Consider the following 25533-nt stretch of genomic DNA (forward strand, 5'->3'; position numbering starts at 1 on the left):
CTTGGATTTCTACGAAGGGGAATTATTTGGCGAGCGTCCCGTACGCGTACGTACGATTTACGTCAGTCGAACGAATGAGTGAACGCACAGAAGCTGTGCGTAAGTGTGCCAACGGCACCTACACGCAGCATGTCGCAGGAGCAGGCGCGCGCGCGCGCCTCTGCACGATCCGGGAGAGAGAGAGAGAGAGAGAGAGAGAGAGAGAGAGAGATACACGGGACGTATAACGAACCGCCTTACGAGGAAGCATTCCGTCTCTCTTGCTCGTTCGCATATTGGCCCGCCTTCATCGGCTCTCTCTTTCTCTTATACACGCACGCACGCACACATAGAGAGAGAGAGAGAGAGAGAGAGAGAGACACACACACACACGAGCGCGCGCACACTTCATCTCGGCTCGTAACGTTCGAATACGCTACTCGCGCACGGCTACGTACACAAGACACACGCATACATTCTCTCGCTCGTCGCTCGCGCTCTCTCTCTCTCTCTCTCTCTCTCTCTCTCTCTCTCCCTCTTAGTCCCTTGGTCTAAGGCGACTTACGCCTACACGTTGTAGTTGCAGCATCCACACTTAGCCCTCCTCAGTCCAGCGCGTGCCTCCACGCGACCAACCACCACACCTCACCACTGTGCTCTCCTCACTCTACCGCTTCTTCTCCTTAGTATATCGAGAGCGGAGTGCCATCGATTTTTCATCGTCGATTTTACGATCGATTTTGTCAAACTTTTTCGAGTTTTAATTTTGTTTATTTCGAATAGAATTGTCGAACGTTAATTCGTTGGAGTATTCGTGACAGTGCATATATGGTATTGTTACTTAACGGAATCGCGTGCATCGAGTTTTCGCGAGCGAGTGTGTACGATAGAGATTGGATAAAAATAGTGGAATCGTGTAATTGGTTGGTGCTTCGTCATAAATGCTGAGTGCTTTGTAATCTCGTGTCGTTTTCTTAACGAGCTGATAAACAAGGGATAAGCTCGAGTCGAAGGATCGCACGTGTCCTGTAACGTTTCCGACGTTAGCATTCACCGGCATCCTTCGGCGTCGTCGCGTAATCGCAGATGGATGGGACAAGTCGCGCAAGTAGAAGAACCCAAGGATAGTTTTCCGTCGATTTGCCAATCGAATCGCGTTTAGTGGCACTTGCCACTCTCGGGAGAAAGAGCAGGAAACGAGGTACGCGGATTGGAAATCGGCGAGCGTGGGTCGACACACGGCGCCAACCTGTTGCTCAAGATCGCACGACTAGCGTGAACGGTTTCGTTTCCATTTAGAGGAATCTCTCCTCTCGCTCTCTCCTGCGGCTCCTCGTGAAAATCAAAACGGAACGAGAGCGCGATCGAGATTATATACGTTCTTTTCTTTTTTCTTTCTCTCCCCCCTACACCCCCCCGCCCCCCACCCAACCCCTTTTCTTTTCTTCAATATCTTCGAATAGGAGTGACCGAGAGAAAGTTCCCGTCGCTTCTTGGTATCGACGTGACGATGATTCACTCGTGACGTTCGTTCGAATCTCTGAAAAAAGCATAGTACGAAAATGAATAGTTTAAAAGTCAGTCTCCTTTTGCTTTTGAGCAGCCTGATCGTTCTGGAAGGTCTCTCGACCAAAGAGCTGCTCGAATGTCGGGCAAATCTGACCGCGGCTATCAGAAACGACACGGTCTTCCTGAAGAAAGTTCATCAGGCCGAATATATATTTACCGGGAAGATGAAGGAACTGAGAAAGGGACAATTGCACGTTCGCGTGAAGAGAGCGATCAAGGGCGCTTTGAACGGCACGCTAGAGCTAGCGCTGAACGACACGTGTAGTCTCTACATAAGACGAAGTTACACCGGTATATTCATGGCGAGACACGAGCACGGACTCGGCGAATCACGAAGGTCCGACAAAATTGTGATGCACTTTGGACCGGTGCCGTTGACGCTCGCAAATTTGGACAGACTCAACGCCGCCGTAAGAGGTAATCTTTCTATCGTTGATAACATTTCTATCTCTATTAATAATCGATCTCGCACGATTCTACGTTCTTTGATGTCATATAAAAGGCCATTTTCATTCTTTAACGACGATTCAACGGCTACGCCGGACGAGGTTCTCTTTACGGGCTCCTCTAGAGTGGAGCGTGCTCCTTGGGATCACGCGGATGGACCCACGGCTTCTTTCACGGCTCGATTAGAAAAAATTAATGGCAGAATTATAAGATAGAAGTTAAGAGATGTTGGTTACTCCGAGTAACAGAGAAACAGAGAGAATGATTTATTTAATAAGCCGGGATTAAGTGCGACGTGTAGTATCTACCTCTTATATCCTTCGGCGATATGTCGTCGTAGGTATTTCTTTTTTGCTCGGTTCTTTTTTCCTTCTTTTCTTCTTCTTTCAAAGAGAAATTCTTTTTACAAGCGAAAGGTGTCTTGGCTCAGGTGTCGCGTTCGTTTCCACGCGCGGGATATTAAGTGCCAAGATAATCGTTTAATCTCGATAAACTTACAATACATAGGGAACGATCGAACGAGGGACAGGTATAATTGCGTTTTTCGTCTATATTTACGCAACCTATAGGTAAAGGATCTTTTTCGCTTCCGTACGTCGAACGATTTGCATACCGATCGATCTTTCCGCGAAGGCCGCTGTTATAAGGGGATCCGCGCGACTTTGACGAAAGCCGTCGAGCGTAATTGCGAGTTTTTCCTCGCGGTACGCCGCGAGCTAAATTCAAATTAGTTTCGAACGTTAAAGTCCGAAGCACGGACACCGTGCGTCAATCAAAGCGACACGGAAGTATTCCCTGGCGATAACGAGAGAGGAAAATCTAGATCCTCCCGTTTCTAGATCTCCCTAGGAATGGGGATACGAACGGAAAGATTTCCATACAACGTTTTATTTATTTACTTTTATCTTTTTACGGTTTGTTTCTTGCCAATCATTATCGTACGTATCTTCTTCGTAAGTTCGACGGAACCGCGACCAACGTAGGAGTAGCTTATCACTGGGCAAAACGCTTTCTTGCGCAAACGATTTCCATTAAATTTCCATTAAATCATTATTAACGATGGGTGCTTGGACGGCAATATCCAGGATACATAGACGAATGTATATATATATATATATATATATAAGATATTGCGTCTGCATCGAGCTATTCATTTTCACGTACGCGATCTTCTCGCGTTTCTACGCCGTGATAAAATTCTGTCATTGATAAATTGTCGTTGTTAGTAAAACTACGCGATCACGTAGGAAAATTGACGATATAAAGGACGAATCGAAGGAAAAGTGTTGAAGTTGGTCAACGGCGGCGAAAAGCCTAATAAGACGCACCTAGTCATAGGAGTAGATTCGGAGTTACGGTGCGCGACCGTAAATGCGCCAACGTCGTACTATAAATCGGATCATAAACGCCAAACGCCTAAACGGGCACAATTTATATGCCTCTCTCTCTCTCTCTCTCTCTCTCTCTCTCTCTATAGGCGATCGTGCGAGAAATTTATCCGTTGCTCATCGAGCGCAAAGCGCGATAACCGATATTATCCATGGCACCTGCTCCTATCGCTCTTAGAAATCAGCGTATTATCTCTCGCCATTTTCCTCGGAGATCGGTACGATCGATCGATCGATCGATCGTTGGGAAACGTACTACCTGCGACACACCTGGTCCTTCGATCCGTACCTTCGTGGTACTTGGTACGTAACGCGCATACATATTCTTGCGCGCTCGCTCACATGCTTATTTCTCTCTCTCTCTCTCTCTCTCTCTTTCTCTGTCTCTCTCTGCGTCTCTTTCTCGCACGCCCACGTACACGCGTACGCGCGTACCTACATAGCCTCGCGTCGCACGTTTGACGAGCGTTTTCAATGCGACAGCCAGGCCACGGCGGCATTTCTGCGTGGACTCGCGAATCCTCAAGCCGATTCGAGTCCTCCGTAGCCGACGAGACGTACCGACTCTCGGCCGGGGATCGGCATAATACTACGGGGCCCTGCCCACGCGTTTTGCCAGGCTGTGCCAACCCAGACACGCCCAAGCGACATAACGCGGCCCAGGTGCGCCCGATTTCGCCGATTTTTACATTTTTACATTTTTATCTTTTCCCTCTTATTCTCTCTCTCTCTCTCTCTCTTTCTCCATTTCCCTCCCCCTTATCTCCTTTCTGTCATACTCTATCAGAATTCTCACGCTCTTTTATACTCTTGTCGATTCAACCTTGATCCGCTTTTCTTTCATCTCGAACCCGTAGGCCTCGAGTATCAGTAACATTTGCAAGTCGATCGAATACGTACAATGTTCTAGTCGGACAACCCAGCCGTCGTGTCCGTTGAGATATCGAGGATGGATCAGGGATCGTAAGGCGACCATTGTTGCTGCGATACGCTTCGAATAATGCGCCATGTACACGTATGCCGTTTTCAAAACGATAATTATGTTTGCGCCTACGCGCAAACTGTCTCGCGCGAGACGGACGGCGGCGATGGCGATACTATCGAACGACGATTCCTTCGAACGTAGATGGGTAGAGATGGTGAAGAGAGTCTCAGCCGGAAGCGTGTCATAGGACAAGGATCGTTTTACGAATATACTTCTTTTGCTTTTGTTCTTTTTCTTTTGACAAAAGTTAACTTCTTAACGACTTGGTCGAATTATGCCGCGACAACAGTGATATTGCCGTGATATTAAAATTTAATTCGAAGTAATGAAAATCATCGACTTTGGCGATATATTTCTTGAAATAATAGGCCCGATATTTTGATCGTACATTTTCAAGCGTGACGAGCACCTTCATAAATTACTCGGCAGTAGCCTCGATAAATTGAATGCAGATTAAATTCAGCGAGCGGTACCGTGGCCTTTACGAGATCGAAAATCGTGGAGCTGCGGAGTCTGCGTACTGCTACTCGACGAATCCTTTCGGTCGGCCCGAGCAGAAGGACGTCTATTGGTAATTGCAATTTATAACGGGCGGTCACTTAATGGAGCGCGTCATTTGTCGTGGCGTGAATCGCGACAGCGCATCGACCGAGATCAAAGTCGGCCGTGACGACGCGCATCGAAATCGAAGCGCGTCTGGTTAATCTAATAATTGGTCGCGAGCAACAACCGTGACGAATAAAGTGGATTATTTTTTATTAATTCTTGTGTAAACATTATCAGTGTGGTTACTTAAAAAGCGAAATAATCGATGAGCTTTGCTCTCGATCGGATAACACAAAGCGCTCGCGGTATTTTCAAATGGAACCAGAAATACAAGGAGAGGAAGGCCGGTATTGATAAGTGTGATTTTCAATGTGCATACATTAATGTATACATCATTTGTCAAAGGACGGTGAGCGCTCGCGTACGAAGGCTGATCCTTCAGGATTAGTCGTTGGGTTGTTGCTCGGCACGGTTTACCAGCATCTTCCTCGTGTTGCTCGTGCATCGGTAGGCGGCTGATTGCACCGAGCGCGTGTATGCACCGGCCGCGCATTATGCACGCTTTGTAAGCCGAGCTGCTGAAAAATTAGTCGCTTTCGCATTGGCGCTCGCTCGCTCGTCTTGCCGAAGATGTAACTTAATACGAGCGCGTTGCTTTGTCTTGGCGAAACGAAAAGGTTGTCAACGAATCCTCTCGCTTTTCCATCGGAGTTTCAGAAAGAGAATAGCCGGGTCAGAGCGATTTTCCTTTTGTTTTCCCATTCAACCTTAACTTGCGTGGATACAAAATAAATGTAAATTATACCATTCCCGTGTCTCCCTCTTTCTCTCTCTCTCTCTCTCTCTCTCTCTCTCTCTCTCTCTCTCTCTCTCTCTCTCTCGCTACGTGGAATGCTTCACGAACGAATACTCTTTTATTGTATTCTATTCTATTTCATTATAATCTATTCTCTTCTCCCTTTTCGCCTGGCTACGTTTCAACCTATATTATTTATAAGCCGGTTATTTTATTATGCCTCATAATTATTCAGTTCGGCTCTTTGTCGCTCTTCTCTTTGGTTATATTTTCTCAGGCGTCTCTCGTAGCTCGGTCAGCCGACGACGAACGTAATTGTTCTTTCTGCTCGTTCTCCATCCAGGAGATAATAAAACGACGACGATTTCGACTGGTGAATCTATGATAGGCTTCAACCTTATTCTCGTCCGATTAAACGTTTTAACGTCGGTAGCCGAGCTACGAGTACCAAGGTGACCCTTCGCTTTAACCTTTCGACAGGCCGTAGGAAAAAGCTGGAAAGGGGGAACTTTCGACTATAAAATTCTCCGGTCGAATTACAAAGAGGGTCTTAAAAAATCTGTTTTCAATTTATTCTCTGCATATGGAAACGGTAAATTCTCGATATTTCGATGCTAACTGCAAGCCAGCATTCCTTTGAACGTAACGCTAAAAAGAAGAAAATTGACCAAGAATTTTCTCACGGTCGGAAGTTAACTCGTGAGGATCTTGAAAGGAACGCGGCCGACGGAGGCGTCGAAAAAAGAAGCACTCAAATTTATCGCGAGAACTATGACAAGAGGTGGCACGACGAGAGAGCTTTAACTTAAACCATAGCGATAATTAAGTTTGAACATACTAAAACGTTCTCAGAAGGGGGCAAAAAAAAGGATTCGTTCGTTTGAAAAGTTTTCTTTCGATTAGAAATTATTACGAAAGTTATTAAAATCGGATACGCAATGTTTTGATCCGATCCCGACGCGAGCTGTCATCAAATTGGATACCGATTTGTTCTTCTTTTTTCAAACCTCTTCGTTCAGGCCATTAATTTGAGCGCGTGTCACGATATTTACCGGGGGTGTACCGTCTCGTCAGATCCCTCTTCTTTTCCCGACCTCCTCGTCAATTAGTCTCTCAACGTGCTCTCGCGCGGCCCACAATCCACCACCTTCTTCTCTTTTCATTTCTCCGCTTGCAACCTTTTCTTCTCCTTCTCGACCCTCCAACCTACTCCCGTTCACTCTTTGGTTTTCTACGTCCCACGAACGAGTCGGTGGCTCGTGTTTTATTTCGAGCGAGCCTTTATATTCCTCGGTCCGTGTTACATATTGCTGTCTCACCGTGACGCGAAGGACTTTTTTCTCTCTCTCTCTCTCCCTCTTGTACGCCTCCGACTACCGACACTGCCTCGATCGTCGATTCTGTCCTTTCGAGCCTTTCTATTTGCTCCTTTTCTATTTCTCCTGACTGCCTTCAGAGAGACAGAGAGAGAGAGAGAGAGAGAGAGAGAGAGAGAGACAGAGAGAGGGAAGAGAGAGTAGCGTTGCTATCTTGTCCACCACAGGGAGAGATACCCTGAAAGATCCTCGTAAAAGGCGTTATTACTATTATTACTATTATTGCCATCATTATCGAACGTTATTGTCTCGTCCAAGGATATAAGCTCATGCCGCACGCTTCGAAAGAGAGAGATGGAGAGAGAGAGAGAGAGAGAGAGAGAGAGAGAGAGAGAGAGAGAAATCGTGAATCTCGTACCGAGCCACCGATCGGGATGGATTCCCCCGATCGGAGTTGCCGTTACCGGGTATAATATACGACCGAGCTCTCCCGATACTTATCTTCTAATGACGCCGCTTTACGATCGTGACTTTATTCTCCTCTCTTCCGTATCGGGCGTGAATCGCGTTAATCGCACGAGTTTCATGGCACGACGAGTAAGTCGAGGAAGAAATTAGAAAGTAGCGACGAGGAACGTGTGATCCAAATTTATTCTTTAGTCAATTGATTAAACTTGGACGAGAGTTTATCGAGAAAACCGGAACGATCGATATCGAGCGGACTCGGTCTTGTTAAAATTAGCAATATCGAGCGATGTCGGCGAGACGAGGCGATCTCTCTCTCTCTCTCTCTCTCTCTCTCTCGTAGAAGAACGACGAACACCGGTCGAAATAATCGTCGAGCTTTCGATCACGGAATGATTTCGATCGGAATGCTCGCGCGGACACCGTACCGCGTCAATTAGACAGATCGGAATCTCGTTTTCGCATCGAAGGATCGTTAAGGACGCCATCGCTACGGTCGGCCATCGCCCGAGGAACTAAGTACGTTTCTCGGCCGTGGGCTGCTTTTAACGACGATTTTGATGAATTTAGTCGGATTTAATTAGGAGTCGCGTATTTTCGTGCCCCGTTAACTCAAACCCCTTGCCCGGGCCTACAATTGGTGGACCCTAAGAATCGAGTTTTGCATGCCTCCAGGACAAAGCCATAAAATACCAAGCGTAACAGCTTTCAATTACGAGTCCCCGTACCGTGCGCGCATGAGTTTGCCATAGGAGCGCGCGAGCCTCTAGCGAGACCGCTCGTGCGACCGAGAGGAAAAAGCTAAGAGTGAAATTCTCTCGCTCGCAAATCCTCAAATTGCACCTCGTCGTGGATCGGCTCAAATCGGTTATCCCGTAGAGGTACTTGACCCCTTTCTTCTTACTTACGGTATACGATCTATGCCGTTTCTCGTTGATCGAGATCTCCTTGTTCGTAGGTCAAACGATCCGAGAAAAATCGCTTTTCGACTTTGATGTCGCGTAATCGAATGAAAATATTTTTATTGCCTTCTATGCGTCTCGAGGAGGATCCGAGATTCCTCTTATGTCTCGTACCAAGAGCATATATGAATTTCAAATGATTCGTCGTCGGTACGCTATCGAGGAGCTCTCTGCTACTTTTTCCCTCGACTAAGTTATGTCGAGATATTACGAGCTTTAAAGGTCGTCCCGCGCTTGATTGGTGTCGCGGAGGTTGTTGCTACTCGGCGCTGATGTTATACGAACGACGAAAAAGGACGTGAGTGACGGGTCGCATGGTAATTGGCGATTCATCAAGCTGCGACAAGACGCGGACCTGCTTACCGTGCTAACCGCTCCTCTCGAGGACACGACGTGACTTTGCTGAGAACCCTCTCTCGGAACACTTTGTCGACGAAAATGTTTGTCTAGGAGAAAACTGAACGAACATTCCCTCTCCCGTTTTTCGTTCCTCGAGCACCCACTCGAGAGTCATCATGACTTTCTTCTTGGTGTAATTATTTCCTGACTTTCCGCGGAGACTTCGTCGAACTTTGAGAAAGTAAAATCGAGCGCGTCGCGGAGCGAACGTGACAACGAGAAAGGAACGTTAATTTTTAAGGAACGTCATTCGAACCGTTTCAACGCGTTCACGAGAGTCATCATTCCGCCTGTCGATCGATCACCGAAAACCACCTCTCTCTGTCTTTTCTCTTTCACCACCTACGTCCTTTTTCAAGCACAAAAATGATATTCAAATCGTCGACTCTCAGTCTTTCTTCTCTTCTTAGAAAACAAAACAGTGGGTGGAATACCATGACAGCTGCGGCTCTCCTCCTCTTCCTGTTGCCCCGCCGTCGCTCCTTCTCGAGAGATCCCAACGATGGTGGGTGGAATGTCGTAGATGCGTCGGACTCTCTCTTTTCGGCGCCGTCGTTGTTACAAGAACCAGTTTCTGTTTTCTCGAGAAAATTAACATTCCTCTCTCTCTCTCTCTCTCTCTCTCTCTCTCTCTCTCTCTCTCCCTCGTATCTTCCATCTTAATCTTAAGCGATCTCTAAACGCTCTAAGAATCTGACAATCGATCTCGACGTTATCGAGACGTTTCTTCGTATTCATAAGTGATCGGCAAAAAACGTTACAGATTCGAATGAAAGTCGTGTTCGAAACGATAATTGGTCACGATTGGTTTCGAATCTCAAAGGAAACGCGTCTATAAAAAATGTATATGTAGATACAAGTTAATCGAATTCACAACCGGCAGGATCAGTCGGTCCATTTTCGATGGCGCGAGAAACGATAAAAGGGGATATGGCTTTGACCATATCACGAGATAAGCTCTAATCGTCGGGTCCCTTTTAACGTTTCGTATCGCGCGAGGCTAAACGTTTCGCTGGAATCGAAAACTTGTCGGCAAGGTATGCGAACGCGCTCTTGGGTTTACGGATGAGACAAGGTCTTTGAGATCGTAGTAACGCGCGCGCACACTTCGAATACCGTGCCGTTAGTCGTCGAGTGCGTTCTCACCTTCTGGCATCTTTCTAAATACGCGAGCGTATACTCTTATCGTGATTCGAAATTGACTTTTACCTTACGAACGAACTACTCTCTCAAAAGGCGAGTACTTACGAGGAATTTTGTTTATCGTTTAGCACGGAGAGCAGCGGTACTCTCTCTCTCTCTCTCTCTCTCTCTCTCTCTCTCTCTATACGTAAGAGCAAGGGGACACTTAAAAAGAGTCTGGGCTCTCGAAAGCCGCTTGCCTCGTACGAATTTTCGTTCCGGACTCGCCGCTGTCCGCTAAAGTCCCACGTAATTTATGAAATATAAATCCAAAGAGAAAGCAACCCTCTAAGGAACTTGACCACACCCCACCACGCCTCTCATTTATGTCCCGACTACATTTCCTTTCACCCCTCTTTAACTCCTCCTTTCTACTTCGATCGTACCGCGATTCTCGTGTCCTTTTTTGCCACGAGCCTCCTTTGTTCTTTCATCTCGACCCGTCTGTTTGTATCTTTCTCGTGTCCACTCGTAGCATTTTCGAGTGCTGTCAGAGGACGAAGAGGGGAGAGAGGGGGAGAGAGAGAGAGAGAGAGCCATTAAAACGGCAAAGAGAAGACGGACGTAGAGAGATAGATATTGGAAGGGAATAACTAAGTCATTTGTTTGGCGAATCGATTTTCGAGTCCCGAAGCCCTTCAGCCACGATGCTATGTTCATCGATGGCTTCTCGATCCTTCCACTCGCTAATTGCCTCTCGTCTTACGTCTCTTTTTCGATTCTCTTTACAAGGACTCGCAGATACGATTTCACGGATTTGTCTGTCTTCACGAAACGATGCTCGGTGAGCGCCAACTTTATCTTAACGTTTAAAACGTGGCTCCTTTACTCGCTTCGTTTTCTCCATTCTGGCACCTCGGTTTGGCGCATTAATAACTGGACGTTTTCGAATTCATAATTATTTTTTGCGGTTGGCACGAGGATCGACCCTTGGGTGGCGGCGCCTTCTTCGTAGGAACGGTCATTAATTATTATACCCGACAGAGGAATAAGGGAGGCGCGAGGAGTCAGTAGTGGGTAGATAGGGAAAGAGTTTGTGTGCGCGCGTTTGTACGTGCATGCGTGTGAGAGAGGAAGACCAAGACGAGAGAGGATGAATAGAGAAAAGAAAAATAAGACGATTGTAAGGAGTAGGGTGTAAAGCGACGACCGTAAAAATGGGCGAGGACAGATCTTGGATTGGGTTCGTTTCGCGAGCCCTTTGCTTTCTTAAGCCAAGTACGATCGAAGAAGGAACGAAAAAAAAAAAGAGAAAAGAAAGAAAACAAGGAAAGAAGAAAAATAGAATTCGTATACAAATTTTTTTTTTTTTTTTATAACAGCGCGTTTATTTTCTTTTTAATCCTGAAAGTAAATATTTAGGATTAGGCTCAAAGTCCGACTCTATTTTGATGAAGAAAATTACACGGTGTGCTCGGAGAGTATAATGAAATTCGATTGGCCTCTATCGTCGTATCTAATGGTTGGGGTTGGACGGTCGTCCCATGTTCTTTCTCGACAGGGAGGGTCTCCTCTCGGTAGAGCGTGGGCGGGTCGTTTTTGGGATCCCTGGAATGTCACGGGTTATTACGTGAATTTACCATGAATTCTGTATTAGCTCTCTCTCTCTCTCTCTCTCTCTCTCTCTCTCTCTCTCTCTCTCTCTCTCTCCTGCTCTCTCTTTGAGACCAAGTCGACGGAGCTGTACAACCTGCGATTAGGTATCGATATATCGCGGCCCGGTGGTCCGTCTATTTCGTCGAGACGTAAATCGAACGATTTTATCGGCGCTTACCATGCCACGAACTTGGACGTTTGCCGCTTTGCATTTCGTCTTCCTGATATCGGCCCAAGTTTATAGACGTAATCATATAAATCAATAAGGAAAGGCCTTCGGACGCAGGCCTTCCAAGAAGATATATCCGACACAAAAGATCTATTTTGCTATTTTGTTAGACCATCGTGATATATCCTATCTGGATAGATATATACGTTTGTTTAATAGTCCGTTCAAATAATCGGAGCGTGTCGCTCGTAACTAACTCGAACCCTCCGATAACTTTGTCATCGAAGTTTCGAGTTTCTCTCTCAGTTACGTCGGAGACGACAGGTCGAGTAGATGTTTGGTATTGGTATTAGTATTACTGTCAGCCTGGCTGTCATTGAGCTTGGATCATGTTCGTTGCAGTGTAGTATAAGGGCGCGCGCGCGCGCTTATATCGTTACTTTATACAGTGTGCCCGTTGGTAATACATAGGCGAGAAGTGGAACGCACGATATCTCGATTGGCCGACAAACTGACGGATCGACAGGTGAATATACAGATTACAAATAGTCGGTTAGGAAATTATCAATCGATCTGACATCCATGGTGGCCGGTGGTATCGTCGAAAACCATCGCGGCTGCTTCTCTACGGTTGCGTCTTCCTTCTTACGAAGAGATCAAAAGGAAAGCAGTTGCTCTCTTAGTGAATTACGATCCTCCGTGATTCTTTTTTCCTTTGCCTTTTACTCTTCTCCCTTTTTTCCTTCCTGTCTACTACCGGCTCCGACGTTTCGTCAATTCATTTATATTTCATCTTTATACCGATGCTCGTAATTAATAGCAAAGAAAATGACGTATTACGAACGATTTTATCGCGTTCGAAAGAACCCGTCATAAAAACGTGTGCGTGTACTTTAACGGTGCATGAAAAGAGACGAGTATTTTGCTTGAAAAGAGGACGGGGGAGGAGGGAGAGAGAGAGAGGGAGAAAGAGAGAGAGAGCGAGCGCATATCAACGCCACACGGTTGCTATAAAAACGGCAAAGATATATTTCGGAAGATCCTTAAGGGGAAACAGGATCGCTTTTAACCTTATCGTTCGGAGAGTCCTAATAGGACGCGGATCTTGCGCGTTTGCCGCTCGAATACCAATACGAAGAGATAAGAACGATAAAGGGACGGGTACGAGGTTCAATGTGGAACTTTGAATAATCATCGTTTCGTGTTGGACAACGGCGTAAGACGAATTCCGCGAAACCCTCGTCAGATTTCAAGGCGATATCGCTGAACGACCATTTGTTTCGAAGGAATCGACGTTAAAGTAGCTTTGCGTCGACATCAAGAATATTTCGAGTGGTAAAATTTCACGCGTAATGTTTCGAGGGATAGATTTATCTCGAGTATCGATAGTTTCTCTCGATGGAGCTGTATCGAGAGAGAGAGAGAGAGAGAGAGAGAGACAGAGAATATCAAAAATCACGAGACAGAATCGTTAATGAATTTTCGAATTCACCCTCTCTCTCTTTTTATCTTTTCCGAGGACATTAACATCTTGATAAAGATCGAGAATATCTTTCGATTTACCCTTTTACATCTATCTTCTCTCTCTCTCTCTCTCTCTCTCTCTCTCTCGAGAGAGAGAGAGAGAGAGAGAGAGAGATTCCTTTCTACGTTCGTGCACCAACGACGCCTTCTCGTTCTCAACGCTCGTCGGAACGCAAGGACGAGCGAGGTCTTTTACACGTGGAACGGGACAATCTGCCCCGTATGCAAATGCAATTTTGCGCGCCGCCGCGGCGTCGTAAGCGAGGACGCGCGCGCACGCGCACACGGACGCACCTCGATGAGCGAGCCTCTTACGATTGGCAATATTTCGGGTATAAGAAATGGGAAGCAATCTATATGTAAGTAAGGGCCTGAACCGTACCCGTGACCATTCGAAACAACGTTTCTCTCGTCTCGAGATAGAAGGAAACGTTGTTGGAAGATGGGAGAAGGCGGAGGCAAAGGCTGTGGAAGTTGGAGGTAAGATAACATCTCGAGGATCGGTAGCCGAGGGAGCAAAGTTATAGATCATACTAATGGCACTCGAGCGGCACGAGACAAGCACTATGCGAAGCGGATAACCATCGATACCCATCGAATAGATCCTTCTCCTTTAAGAGTACCTACGTATGTACCTATACGCGTTATACACTATCATACTTTATACAGTAGTAATCGTGTTCTCTCTTCATTTCTTCCAATATTATCGATATTATCGTGAATTCGATAGCAATTTATATCAGATAGGTATTATTTTGCAAGAATCAAACGTGTCGTCGGATCGGTACTCGTACGTTCGATACGTGAGAAACATACTAAATTTGAAGGTCCCATTAATAGAACCACAAATAGGTAATGGTTATATACATAGGTTTTATCGCAAGCTACGTTCCCTCCCTATCTCGCTTTACGCTACTGTTCTTACACACGTATATCCGTGAACTTTCTCTATTACATTTTCATACTCTTCTTCTTTACGAATCGCGAGCTCACTAACCGCAGCTGAGTTACCTCGGTCGTTCTTTCGACAATTTCTAAGCGCTTTATCGCGAACGAACGATGGCGCCAGCATTGTTCTCTCGATATTCCGTTCGTTCGCTTGAAATATCAAGCAATGATATTTCTTCGATGTCGTACACGAGACTATTTGGCTATTAGAGAAAATTGATACGTCCTTATCGGCGGGCGCGTTTTTCGTAAATTACGATCGAGCTCGCGTAACTCGTTAAGTTCGAGTTGCAGTCAATGGCAAAGGATAATACCTTTGGCGACCGATAAAGTAACGGTACAATGGTAATGATATCCGAAGAAATCGTAAAGCGACTCGATACGTGTCCGTAAATAGGCTGCAATTTTTTTCAAGTACTCTCACGTACTCACTCTCTTTCCTTTTTCTTTTTTACTTTCTACGTCGATGAGTATAAATTACCTGCGAGAGATGATTTTATGTTTGCTCGCCTACGCTCGCCGGCTTCATTTCTCGCGGCTATAATCCGTGCGCTTTCCCTCGCTTAACGTACACGCATTTTCGGCACGAACCTCCTAGTCGTATCTACTTGTCAGGTCGGCCGATTTCCTGGATAATTAAGAAATCGTTCGCCTCAGATCGTGGGAAGATGTGAACGCAGAAGAATCGCGCTAGCTTCGTGGAATACGATTCGTGGAATAAGTTTAGTGCCGAGGGAGAACAAGGCGCGGATAAATTATGGTAGTCGTCAAATTGTCAATCCTTGTATGTCGTCGAACGTAATTAATCGTAAAAATGAAGCCGTTCTCGAGAAATGCCTATCTCGTAGAAAGGCCCGCGCGCGCGTACTTTTCGATAATAAATCGTCCGAGGAGGCGTCATTGTAGATAATAGTCTTTTCGTAGTGGTTCTCTTTGTTCGTTGGTAATAACTAAACGAGCCCTCGTCTCATGGTCCTTTGGCAGGTATCGCGCGACGAAATTACCGGTACGCTCGTCGCGAGAAGCATCCTTCGATTATGACATTACCGGCCATTTGTTACGACTGTCATTAAGTTGAGACCTTCGACCTTTCGAACGCGTCGAACGGGCCCTTTGGGATCGATCGACTTCGACGCGTTCGCACGAACGAAGATGGAGAGATAAAGTGGTAAAGAGGCAAATAGGCAGAGTGAGAGAGAGAGAGAGAGAGAGAGAGAGAGTCGAAAGTGGCAGCTTTCGAAGCATCGGACGATCGTCGTCGGGGGAGGCCGTAACAAATCTCGAAACAAACAGATGCCCGTAGATTCGCCATTTAAAATCACAGCGTGAATGGTTCTCGTTGACCCGTACCAACTAGAGTTTAATTTGGAAATATGTCGGTCGGTTAAGGGCTCTCAGAGGGGGGTATAACGCTCGTGCGAGTACTTTCCTTGTCTCTCAAACTCTCCCTCCTCTCTCTTCTTCTCTTCTCTTCCTTCCGTCTTTCGCTCTCGCAACCCTTCTTCGTAAAGGGGGTAATTTATGCTCCCGGAGATTTCGGGCTTTTAAACGCGAGCTTAATAATAGACTAAACGGCTTGTTAACCTTAATTAGCCGTAAATCACCCGCGAAATCCATCCCACCCCTTCGTTCTCTCCGATGGGGCTCTCGCGCGCAAACAGATTAACGGCCCTCCACGTAAAATCCTTGTCAACGATATTACGAAGGTGCGCCGGTATTACTTCGAAACGGTTTCTATTTTTAAATTAATTCCAACGTTGCGCTTCCAACAGACTCGCTTTTCTTTTCTCGCACCGATTATGGCGGAATCTGGAATGCGGGAGGTAAGATTCCAATGATCTTGCTCGACCAGAAAGCGCAACACAATTACGGGTCAATGACCGGTATTATTCATGTCGTGTCTCAGGCCTGTAGTTAACTTATCTCATCTACATAACCTCTTCTCTTGCATCTCGTTCGAAGATTCAAACGACTTTGAAACGCACCGAGAAACGCACCCTGCTTCTCCATTACGCTTCGGTAAGGAAGAAAGAGGACGTAACACGCAACAGTATCGAAAATCAAAGGCTTGCGATTCGGTCACGTCGTCGGCGGCATCATGTCGACGCACTCGACATTAGAACAATGTCGCATTAGACATTAGAACATACGGGAGAAGCACACACATCGTCGATATTAATCACCGTGCGGCACAATAATTATCTAACGGTCGTTCGCGTTTCCCTCGCGCTACGTACGATGTAGGCGTAAAAGCAAATATGGGTACTATTATCACGGGTGGTCGATGCGGTAAAGGTCAACATACTTATACCCCGTGTAACCGGAGAAGCTTGTAATGAATTACGAGCGAGCGGTCGTTCCTCTCGTAACTCAGGCAGGAACCCCTAGTTACCTTATCGGATCGTACGGCGTACCTAACTTTCGATCGAATCGTATAATCGTGCGACACGCGACTCGACCGTAAAGCCGAGTTCTTACGAGAACTCTATGGGAACGTGGGAAAGGCGAGGCGAGAAGAAAAAAACACGCGGTATAACGTTAGAAACGTTTTGAAAAAAATCGATGGCGCCAAGACAGGCACCATTACGACGAGTTGTTATATACAACGTCGAGATTGTCGCGAGAAAAACGTATCCGGTTGTTGATCAAATCCGAACTTTTTCGCGCTCGTTCTCTTTTACTCTCGCTATTAATATTTAAATATCTCTACTAGTCGGGACGTATCTATCGTCCCGTACGCGTTGGCACTAGTTGGCACGCGTTTGGAAAGCGCCGACAGGCGATATCGTTATCATACCATACTAGGGACAACTAGTTTCACTTTTCTCGCGATTGTTCGTCTTTTCTCATGGTATCGATAATTAGACGATTGAGATCATTGGAAAGTACGAGAAAAATATTGTAACATGAGCGTTCGCTAATTATCCGGTGGACTTTATCTGACGTTGCTTTTGCGACGATTCGTAAGGAGAGGGAGGACGAGTCGTTCTTCGTTTCCGTCAAAGACGATAACGAAACCTGTACGAGCAACGTCGTTTCGACCACTCGACTCAATTTCGTCTTTTTTATTTATTTTCTTTTTCTTTCCCACCAAAGACCAATCTCCAAAGACTTCCTCTATACCACGTCACGAGTATTATTATACTCGTTACTTCTTCGACGTTTGCTACTATCGTCGTCGCTCGTCAATTTAGAAATCTTGTTGCTTTTAACGTCGGCAATACTCTCTTTCTCTCTCTTTGTAGCTTTTTACGTGTAAGCGACCAAGAGAGAGGTGTTGGTACGTCGCGCCAATCGGCCGTCTTTCGAAAGCCACACTAATATGGCAAATTCGCTAATTAATTACCCGCTTATCTCGCTGCTTCGGCATCTCGGTCGACTCGACCTTTTTTTATTACCTCCGCGCCCAACACAATGACGTTCGAGTGCTAATAGAAACATGGCTCGTTCTTTTGCCAGATCGACTACTTTGCTTTCTTTGCAATTTCACGCGTTCTCTTAGTTTCGTCATTATTTTCTAGATTTTTATAACGTTGGAATCCAATTGTTATACCTTCGCCGTCTTACAACGTTAAATCGACTTTTTCAGGGAGCTCGATTTTTACTCTCGCTAAAGGTAAAGATTTCTTGATTCGACGAAAGAGTCGTCGTCGTCGTCGTGGCGAATGCATCGACGAAAATCGATCGTAAAAATTCTCATCGGTCGTTTTATAACGCCGTTATCGCGCGCGATCGATCCACATTCCGTCGGGTGGTTTCGCCGACGATACGATGACCGAGAATTTGACTCCTTTCGAAATTGTCAAAGCAACCCACTCGTTCTTTTCTCCCTTCGTTTCTCTCTTTCTCCAGAACAGGCGGAGGAGGAGGAGGAGGAGGAGGAAGAAGAAGCATTTAGAAAAGGAATATCTCGAGAACACAGTTAATATCTCGCGCGAGAACGCGCGCCTTTAATAGATTCTTAAAAGTGCACTTAGACAAGAAACTCGGCAAAAGCATTTATCATACGATGGATCGTCGAAATTAATTTAAACCGGATTCAAACTCTAATCCCATAGCCTGCCGCGCGTAAAACACGTTGAATCACATTGGCCATGATTGTAGGAAGTTATCGCCGATAACGGTGTCATTAGACGTTTGGTGCGTTTTAATGCTCGTCTCATACACAAATACGTTTGACAGCCAAAGTAATCCAAATGGTATCCTCAATAGAGAAAAGGTTTCTTGCGTCGTTCGATCATATACCCCACCTCGTAGCGCTCTCGCAACTGTATTTCCTACTACTAATGGCAGCTATTACGGATTCCGTAAAACGTAATCGCTTAATATTCTACCGGCGGTGGATCGAGCGAAATCGCTTGAATGGCATTACGCGCGGATAGCCTCTTATAAATGGAACTTTGCAATTAAATGAAGCTACCGGGGTAAAGATGCGAATGAGCGAATGAAAAACGGAAATATACCTGCGTATGCTTTTGCGGGCTGCAAAAAAAGATTTCTTGAAAATAAGGATAAGAGGAAATAAAATGAAGAAAGGAAAAAAATGCAGGGAGATCGAAGGCATATCACGAGGTACCTTACGTCTCTATCGTTTCTGCACTTGTCGCGCGTCGTTAATGCCTCTCGCAAACGTATCGAAATGGCACTTGATTCGCCCGTTCGAGACACTTTCGTAGTTGGCTGGACACCTTTAAGAAACTTATCTAGGTACTTTGACGACTTGTTTTATCTGGATAAGAGAGAGAGAGAGAGAGAGAGAGAGAGAGAGAGAGAGAGAGAGAGAGCGTGTCGCGACGAGATTCGTACTTATGAGGAAATATTTAATTTTATGAATCATTAAGTAGAACTTGAATCGTTGAAACGAAGTGCTCCGATTATATATCTTACAAAATACGACGAGACGTACGGTTAATCGTTTCTCCTTAGAATATCTTAGAATCTCTTTGCTTTGAATGCTCGCTCGACGATCTTTCTCTTTCTCTCTCTCTCTCTCTCTCTCTCTCTCTCTCTCTCTCCCTCTCTCTCGATCGATCGAGACGTGAACACGACAATATGCGCGTGTTTTACGAGAGAGAAATTCACGCGTCGACTACTCATTCACACAAACGCCCACGTTCCTCGCGAGTCCGCGGGCTCGCGCGTGTCGCACAATTTCGTACGGATGCACGACGTGTACACGCGCGAGCTTAAGTGCTTTCGATTCCCCATTCCATTCCCCCCTATCTCTTGCTAGTAGTCACAAACACTCGCACGGATTACACGGAGTCGACCGATGGTCGCATGTAATTAAGATCCGTCTTGTCAGAGACTCTCGTGGCTCCTCCTCTCTCTTTTCTCCCCACTCTTTCTCGTTCCTTCTCTTTCTCCTTTGCTCAGTCCCCTTGGCATGTTACAAGCGCGTACACACTCGTTCGTTGCCTTCGTGTTCCGCGCACGTTTTTTCTTTCCTCTTATCATTAGTCTCCCTTTGTGTACCTACTTTTATTTATCTTTTTTTTTTTGCGTTACATTATTCCACACGAATAAGTTCGCCAACTTTTGTTTTCGTTTCTTTCGTCCTTCTATAGATATTTCAGTCAGAGTTAGTCCCTTTGAGAGAGAGAGAGAGAGAGAGAGAGGAGAGTTAGTCTCCCGCCCGAAGGTCGAACGAGTAAGATGGTTCTTACTTTATCTCAACAATTTCTATTCACTTGTAAAGAGAAATACGCGATATGCTATATCGCTTCTGTTTCTTCGTTTCTCATCTTCGTTTACGCCGGTCAAGAATGAAAGTGGATCCTAGCGTAAAATAAACGACGATCTTGAAAAAGAAAGAAGAGATAGTGGAAGAATCGAGCGATCTATCATCCCGCTTAACGAGACTATAACGAGTAAGAAGAGAGTAATCGCAGAAATTGCCTTTCAATTTTTATTATTTCATGGTAATAACAAAGGCGACCGATCACCGTACGCATTCGTGGCACGACGTACCTACGTAAATCTACAAGTACTGCTATTTTATCCGCCTAGACAAATTTATATATTTCTACACACATTTATATACTGATTTGTCGTTGCCTTTTATCGTTGATTCCAATTTGGCGTTATCCCTCCTTCTACTTCACGCGCGCGTGTCTCCACCTCCTTTCCCACTTCGACTTTTCGGACGATGCCACGCCAAGTGAGAGTTGTACCACCAACCACCTACCACGTTTACTTCCCTGGCTCCTACAAAAGCGACGCTCACGGCTTTCATTTGTATCCGATCTGTTACAGATACCGTGCGCTGTGATACACGAGTGTAAAGGCACTTAACATAAGGTATACTTCGTTCTGACCGATCGAACGGCTACCATGTACTCTCTCCCGTAGCGGCTCGTGTTACCGTGAAATTTACGGTCAGACGACTTTCTATGGGGTAGGATCGACCGTCGAGACGCGAGCCATCACCTTGAAAAATGATACGAGGCGTGGCGGGGGAGAGTATAAGGTATAGAGACGTTTCAAGACCTTGCGAAAGAGCGGAAAGAGTTTACCGTCAGGACGAGTCTCAAAATTGCCTCGATACAATTTCGTAGCGATGTCTTTTCTCGAAATAAAAAAGAAACTTTTTCTTTCCGATTCGGTAGATTTATATTTCTCTGAACTAAAGCAAATATCTCTCTTGTAACCAAACACAACACAAAAGGACGGTACTAATGGAAAGTTATGAGGATCGCGTCGAGAAGAATTCGAACGGTCCTTGTATTAGCTCAAGTTGGATTCCCTTCGTGGTCCGCATATATATATATATATATATATATATATGTGTGTGTGTGTGTGTGTATGTATATATATATATATATATATATATATATATATTTTGACGGGACAAGAATGAAGCGTAAATAGTGGCGGAATGCATGCACTCGGTGGTCCGGAAAGGGTCTTGGACAGGCGAGAGAGATAGAGATAGGGAGGGAGAAAGAGGGAGGAGAGAGAGGGAAAGAGAGAGACGACGAAGATGGCTATCGTTTCATGACCGAGCGTGTGTTTACTCGGTTAGTATACGAAGGTGCATCGGTGGTCAAACACTCGAACGATGGCCAGAGGCCAGCATTAATACACGATATATCGCCAGATACGTGAAGGAGAACGGGAAACCCGTCTACCGAGACACAATGGTGCGCGCGTGTATGCGCGTGTGCTCACACGCGCGACCGAGCGAGTTACATGTCGCAATCCGTAATAGAGTCGAGAGGAATTCCACTTCCATAAATTTCTTCCTACGAGCGAGGAGCACGTGGCTCCTATGAACAATGATTACGCGACCATCTGTGTTCTAGATTCTAAGGGAAAAAGAGAAAGATAGAGAGTCGCAATTTTTCCCTTTCTCGTTCTCGTCTACGTCAACGTCGACGAGGCGATTCGACGCAATTCTCCTCTCGACGGACGACTTCTCGTGACGAACGAAGACTGCCCACGTTCGTCACGACGTTCCCACGTAGGAATAGAGTGGCGAAGAAGACGTTTATTAAATCATTCGAGCGTACGATAAGGGAAGCGTTCTTACGTTTGAGAAAAAAAACCTACGTCTAAGAGAGAAAAGCTGATGTTTCTCTGGTCACCGATAGAACAGGTTTCCAAGAGTACGAGCGCATACCATGAAAGCGCGAACGAGCACACTATCGCGTGACTAATGGCGCCGGATCCGCGGGTTACTTTCATCCTTTTACGGCGAAAAAGCCAAAGTAAAAAATCATGTAGCCCGGGGGATGGGAGGGAGGGAGGGGATTAAAGGTTCTTACGTGGGTCTTAATAGCCCTTAATTGAAAGGCCGCTTCGTGGTAGGGAGGAATTTTTGAGTGGACATCTTTATGCGCCGCGGCGTGCCGGGCGCGTGCGAAGTCGTTCGATCGCGAGTTCTCGCGATGCCGATCTTCATTTTCTTTCGACGCTACCGAACGAGCCGACAAAGAAAAGGGGATGGCGTTTGTGCCTGTGTCTGTGAAAGAAGGTGAAGCGATCGAGTTGCGCAACGATTATCGCATTTGATAATCCTCCTGACGAATTCTTCCCTTTAAAAATTGCGTGCGTAGACGAATATCGTCGTCGAAATTTTTCCTTCCTCGATAAAACGACAAAACTTTAAACTACGGATGCGTCCCGTCAGTCTCAATAGAATCGTTCTTCTCGGTGGATCGTGAAACGCATTTAACGACGAAATATCGAATCTATTTATCCGTAATACATAGGTATGTATCTAGAGATAGTAGACCTTTTTACCGTTGGTCGCGCAACTTTCTCGATGCGTTATCCAGCCGATCTATTTTAACGACGGCAACGATTCCTCCTAGGAAAATCTAACGATCTTCACGCATCAAGATTTCATCGTGATTAGACGCGATCGACGTAATCGATAAAAATAGTTTGAGAAGAAGATTCGCATGTAATAGGTACGAAAGGAGTGTGTGCGTTTTCTGTCTCATAGAATCGCGCACATAATGGGGCGCGCGCACGAAATCCAAGGGTTCGTTACTACACGTCGACAGCAGTCGGGACAGCTTCATTAGGCAAGAATTCCCAGAAACGGCGTGTTCTCGCGCGTCTTTTAGACTCCACTCGTGTCGACCCTTTTTCTTCCTCATACTCCTCCGCTCGTTATCCGCGTTTCAAAGTGTTTCTTAATAATCTCGAAGAGACGCAAGAGCGAAGAAATGAAAAGAGAGGGAAAGAGAGAGAGAGAGAGAGGGGGGGGGGTGGGGGAAGGAGAAAAAAGCAACACGAATACGGCAGTAATAAAAAGGACAATTTTTTTGCGAAAAGTACGAGTTAAAAGCCACAATTACGGCGTTAAGTTCCGTCGAATAAGAGCACGTAAGAGGATTCGACGATAAAGAGCAGTTTAGCGAATTCACTGGACGGACGCGCGGTTTTTTACGATCCATCGCCCTCCAAAACCGATCGCTAACGATCGGCAGGCTTTCGATCTCTTAGTTCGCGCGCGTTAACGCGAATTCTCGTTTCGGCAGTAAATTCGAAAGGATCGCAATACGATGGAGTACATAAGCGCGATTGTATCGGATCCGAGTCACCTTTCGAAGATTTCATTCCTAATGGCGAAATACGGATACGATGGTAGTAAAGATCGAAATCGTTTATCCATATATAAATTTTCCCAATGGCAGGTTACACTTTGTTCATCTCGCTTACGCGAGGATTACGAGTCGATTAATGCGCGCGTCGTTGAAATTCCATTCTCCTTCGGAGCTCTATGCATTCCTGCGTGTGGCTGCATTGCCGACTACCGAATGACAATCGGCTTTTGTACGATCGCCTTTCTAGACTACCTCCGCAAGCCAGCCAGAGCAGTTAGCCAACGCAGGTGCGTCAGGCTGAGCAAACTGAGAGACAACAGAGAGGGACAACAAAGATAGATATAGGCGATATCGCCGTTGTGCCGACAAAAGCAGTGATCCGGGCGGGCCCGAAACCGGGTCCTTGTTACTGCCTCCATTAGTCGTTAATATATGCAAAATATCCTTATTATGTAGGTTGGCCGGCAGATATTGGAAGATACTATATATACATGCCGTGTAGTACTCGAGCGCGCGAGTAAACGGCGAAGCTCGCACTTAACCGATGCGACGCATCTATCTGTGGTTGCGTTTGGAAATTGCGGGATGAAAGGGCCGCCTCGCCAACGTTCTCCCGTTGATATCGCTCGTGCGCCAGCCTTGATCGAGTTAAAGCTCGTCTCTCCTAATTATTTCGTGCTCGGCCGGCTCGTTGGTTTATCTACTAAATTCTCGTAGCTAGGGTACTACTTAACGTCTCCCGCTTATACACGTTCATTTCCTTTCGGTGAGAGAAAAGGACAAGGAGGGAGGTAGACGTAGGAGTAGGAAGAGACGAGGACGAAGTCAGTGGAGAGCACGGTCGAGCGATTTAAATCCTTCGGCGACGAGTCACCCGCGCTGGACGATCGCCCGTAATCTTCTGGTAGATATATTTCATTGCTATTGCTATGGCGTGCACAGGTTTGCGCTTAAGCGGGATTATCCTCCGCCTATGGGCCCAGACATCGAGGAGATTTTAATTAAGCCGTGACACTCGACGACTAACGCGCCGACGCCGTAATAATTTGTCCTTATCGCTTTTGCGAGGGGTGGTAACCTCGGGGGCACTTTCACAGTAACCCGGTATTGCACGACGATTTACGCGTCGCAAGCATTTATCGGTTAGCTCGACGCGCGTCAAATTCATCCTATCTATTGTAAATCGGTATCATCGGTATTGTCGATAGACGAGATCCTTTATCGAGATATAATCGTACGAGTCGATCCGCTCGCTAAATCATTAGGAAGAGATTATTTCCTCTTCCATCTTTTCGATGGAAAAGGAAATAATAGGTTTTAGTTACCTAGGTTCTAGGGATTCTAGTTTTAATATCTCCGATAAACGAGAGAAAGAGAGGCGCGCGCGCGCGCACACACACACAATGGCGCACAGCACGAGATTCCGTTGGAACGTCAGAAATTTAGATCGTTAAATCGAAAAATATATTACGGGACCGATCGTCGGGCGGAAATCTAAGAACGAGCCGTGTCTTCGAATCGTTCGATCGTGGTTACCTTAGGTGCTACGAGAGACATATATCTAGACGCGCGTTTTCTCGGTAACTCTTGGAAAGAATGCAATAAAAGTGATCCCTTATATCGACGTAGGAATTACGAGTGTCGGTTTTAGGGTGTGCGAGAAATTACGAGCGGTCAGCCGCGATACGTAGCCCATCCTACGGCAGAGTCCGCACGGAAGCGCGGTCCTACAGCGGAATATATTTGTAGCTACGCCTCTGTCCTCCCACACACGTACCTTTATAGAAATAAATGTCTTCGTTGGTTTCAGCGTTAATGCGCCCGACGCTTCGGTGACACGCGTCGCTTCTCATTTTTCTCCTTCCGTTCTCTCCACTTCCGGCTAACCTTTTCCCTCTCGCTTATGAAAAAGCTATTCTTTTATTTTTCTTCCTCTTTACGAAATACCTTCCTCCGCCTACGATGACACTACTATTCTGTCCATATCGGCATCGAAATTCCTTCGAGTGATGTTCGCGCTAAGCAATTAGGCGATTACGCCGTTAGTGATTTAATGTAACGAGGGTACGCGGTAATTAAGATCTCTAGGAACGTGCTCTTAGCGTCGCGCGCATATCCATTACTTCTATCTTCTTTCCCGGCGACTCTGAATAAATTAGTGCACGGTTAATCGTCAAAGTATTTCTCGAAGCGATACTTAATTGAA

General features: G+C 46.0%; 1 protein-coding gene across 2 annotated transcripts in view; it reads left to right on the top strand.

Annotated features, from left to right (window-relative positions):
* The first annotated feature begins 610 nt into the window (after window positions 1-610).
* Window positions 611-25533, top strand: part of LOC118450580 (agrin) — a 239896-nt gene continuing 214973 nt past the window's right edge. For both annotated transcript variants that reach the window (XM_085656940.1, XM_085656941.1), the window contains exon 1: window positions 611-1965. In XM_085656940.1, coding sequence (XP_085513066.1) covers window positions 1542-1965 — 424 coding nt within the window. In that variant the 5' untranslated portion in view covers window positions 611-1541. The remainder of the gene's footprint in view (window positions 1966-25533) is intronic.

The sequence above is a fragment of the Vespa mandarinia genome, chromosome 5 (assembly GCF_050613455.1).
Source record: "Vespa mandarinia isolate Hongniang chromosome 5, ASM5061345v1, whole genome shotgun sequence".
Classification (NCBI taxonomy): domain Eukaryota; kingdom Metazoa; phylum Arthropoda; class Insecta; order Hymenoptera; family Vespidae; genus Vespa; species Vespa mandarinia.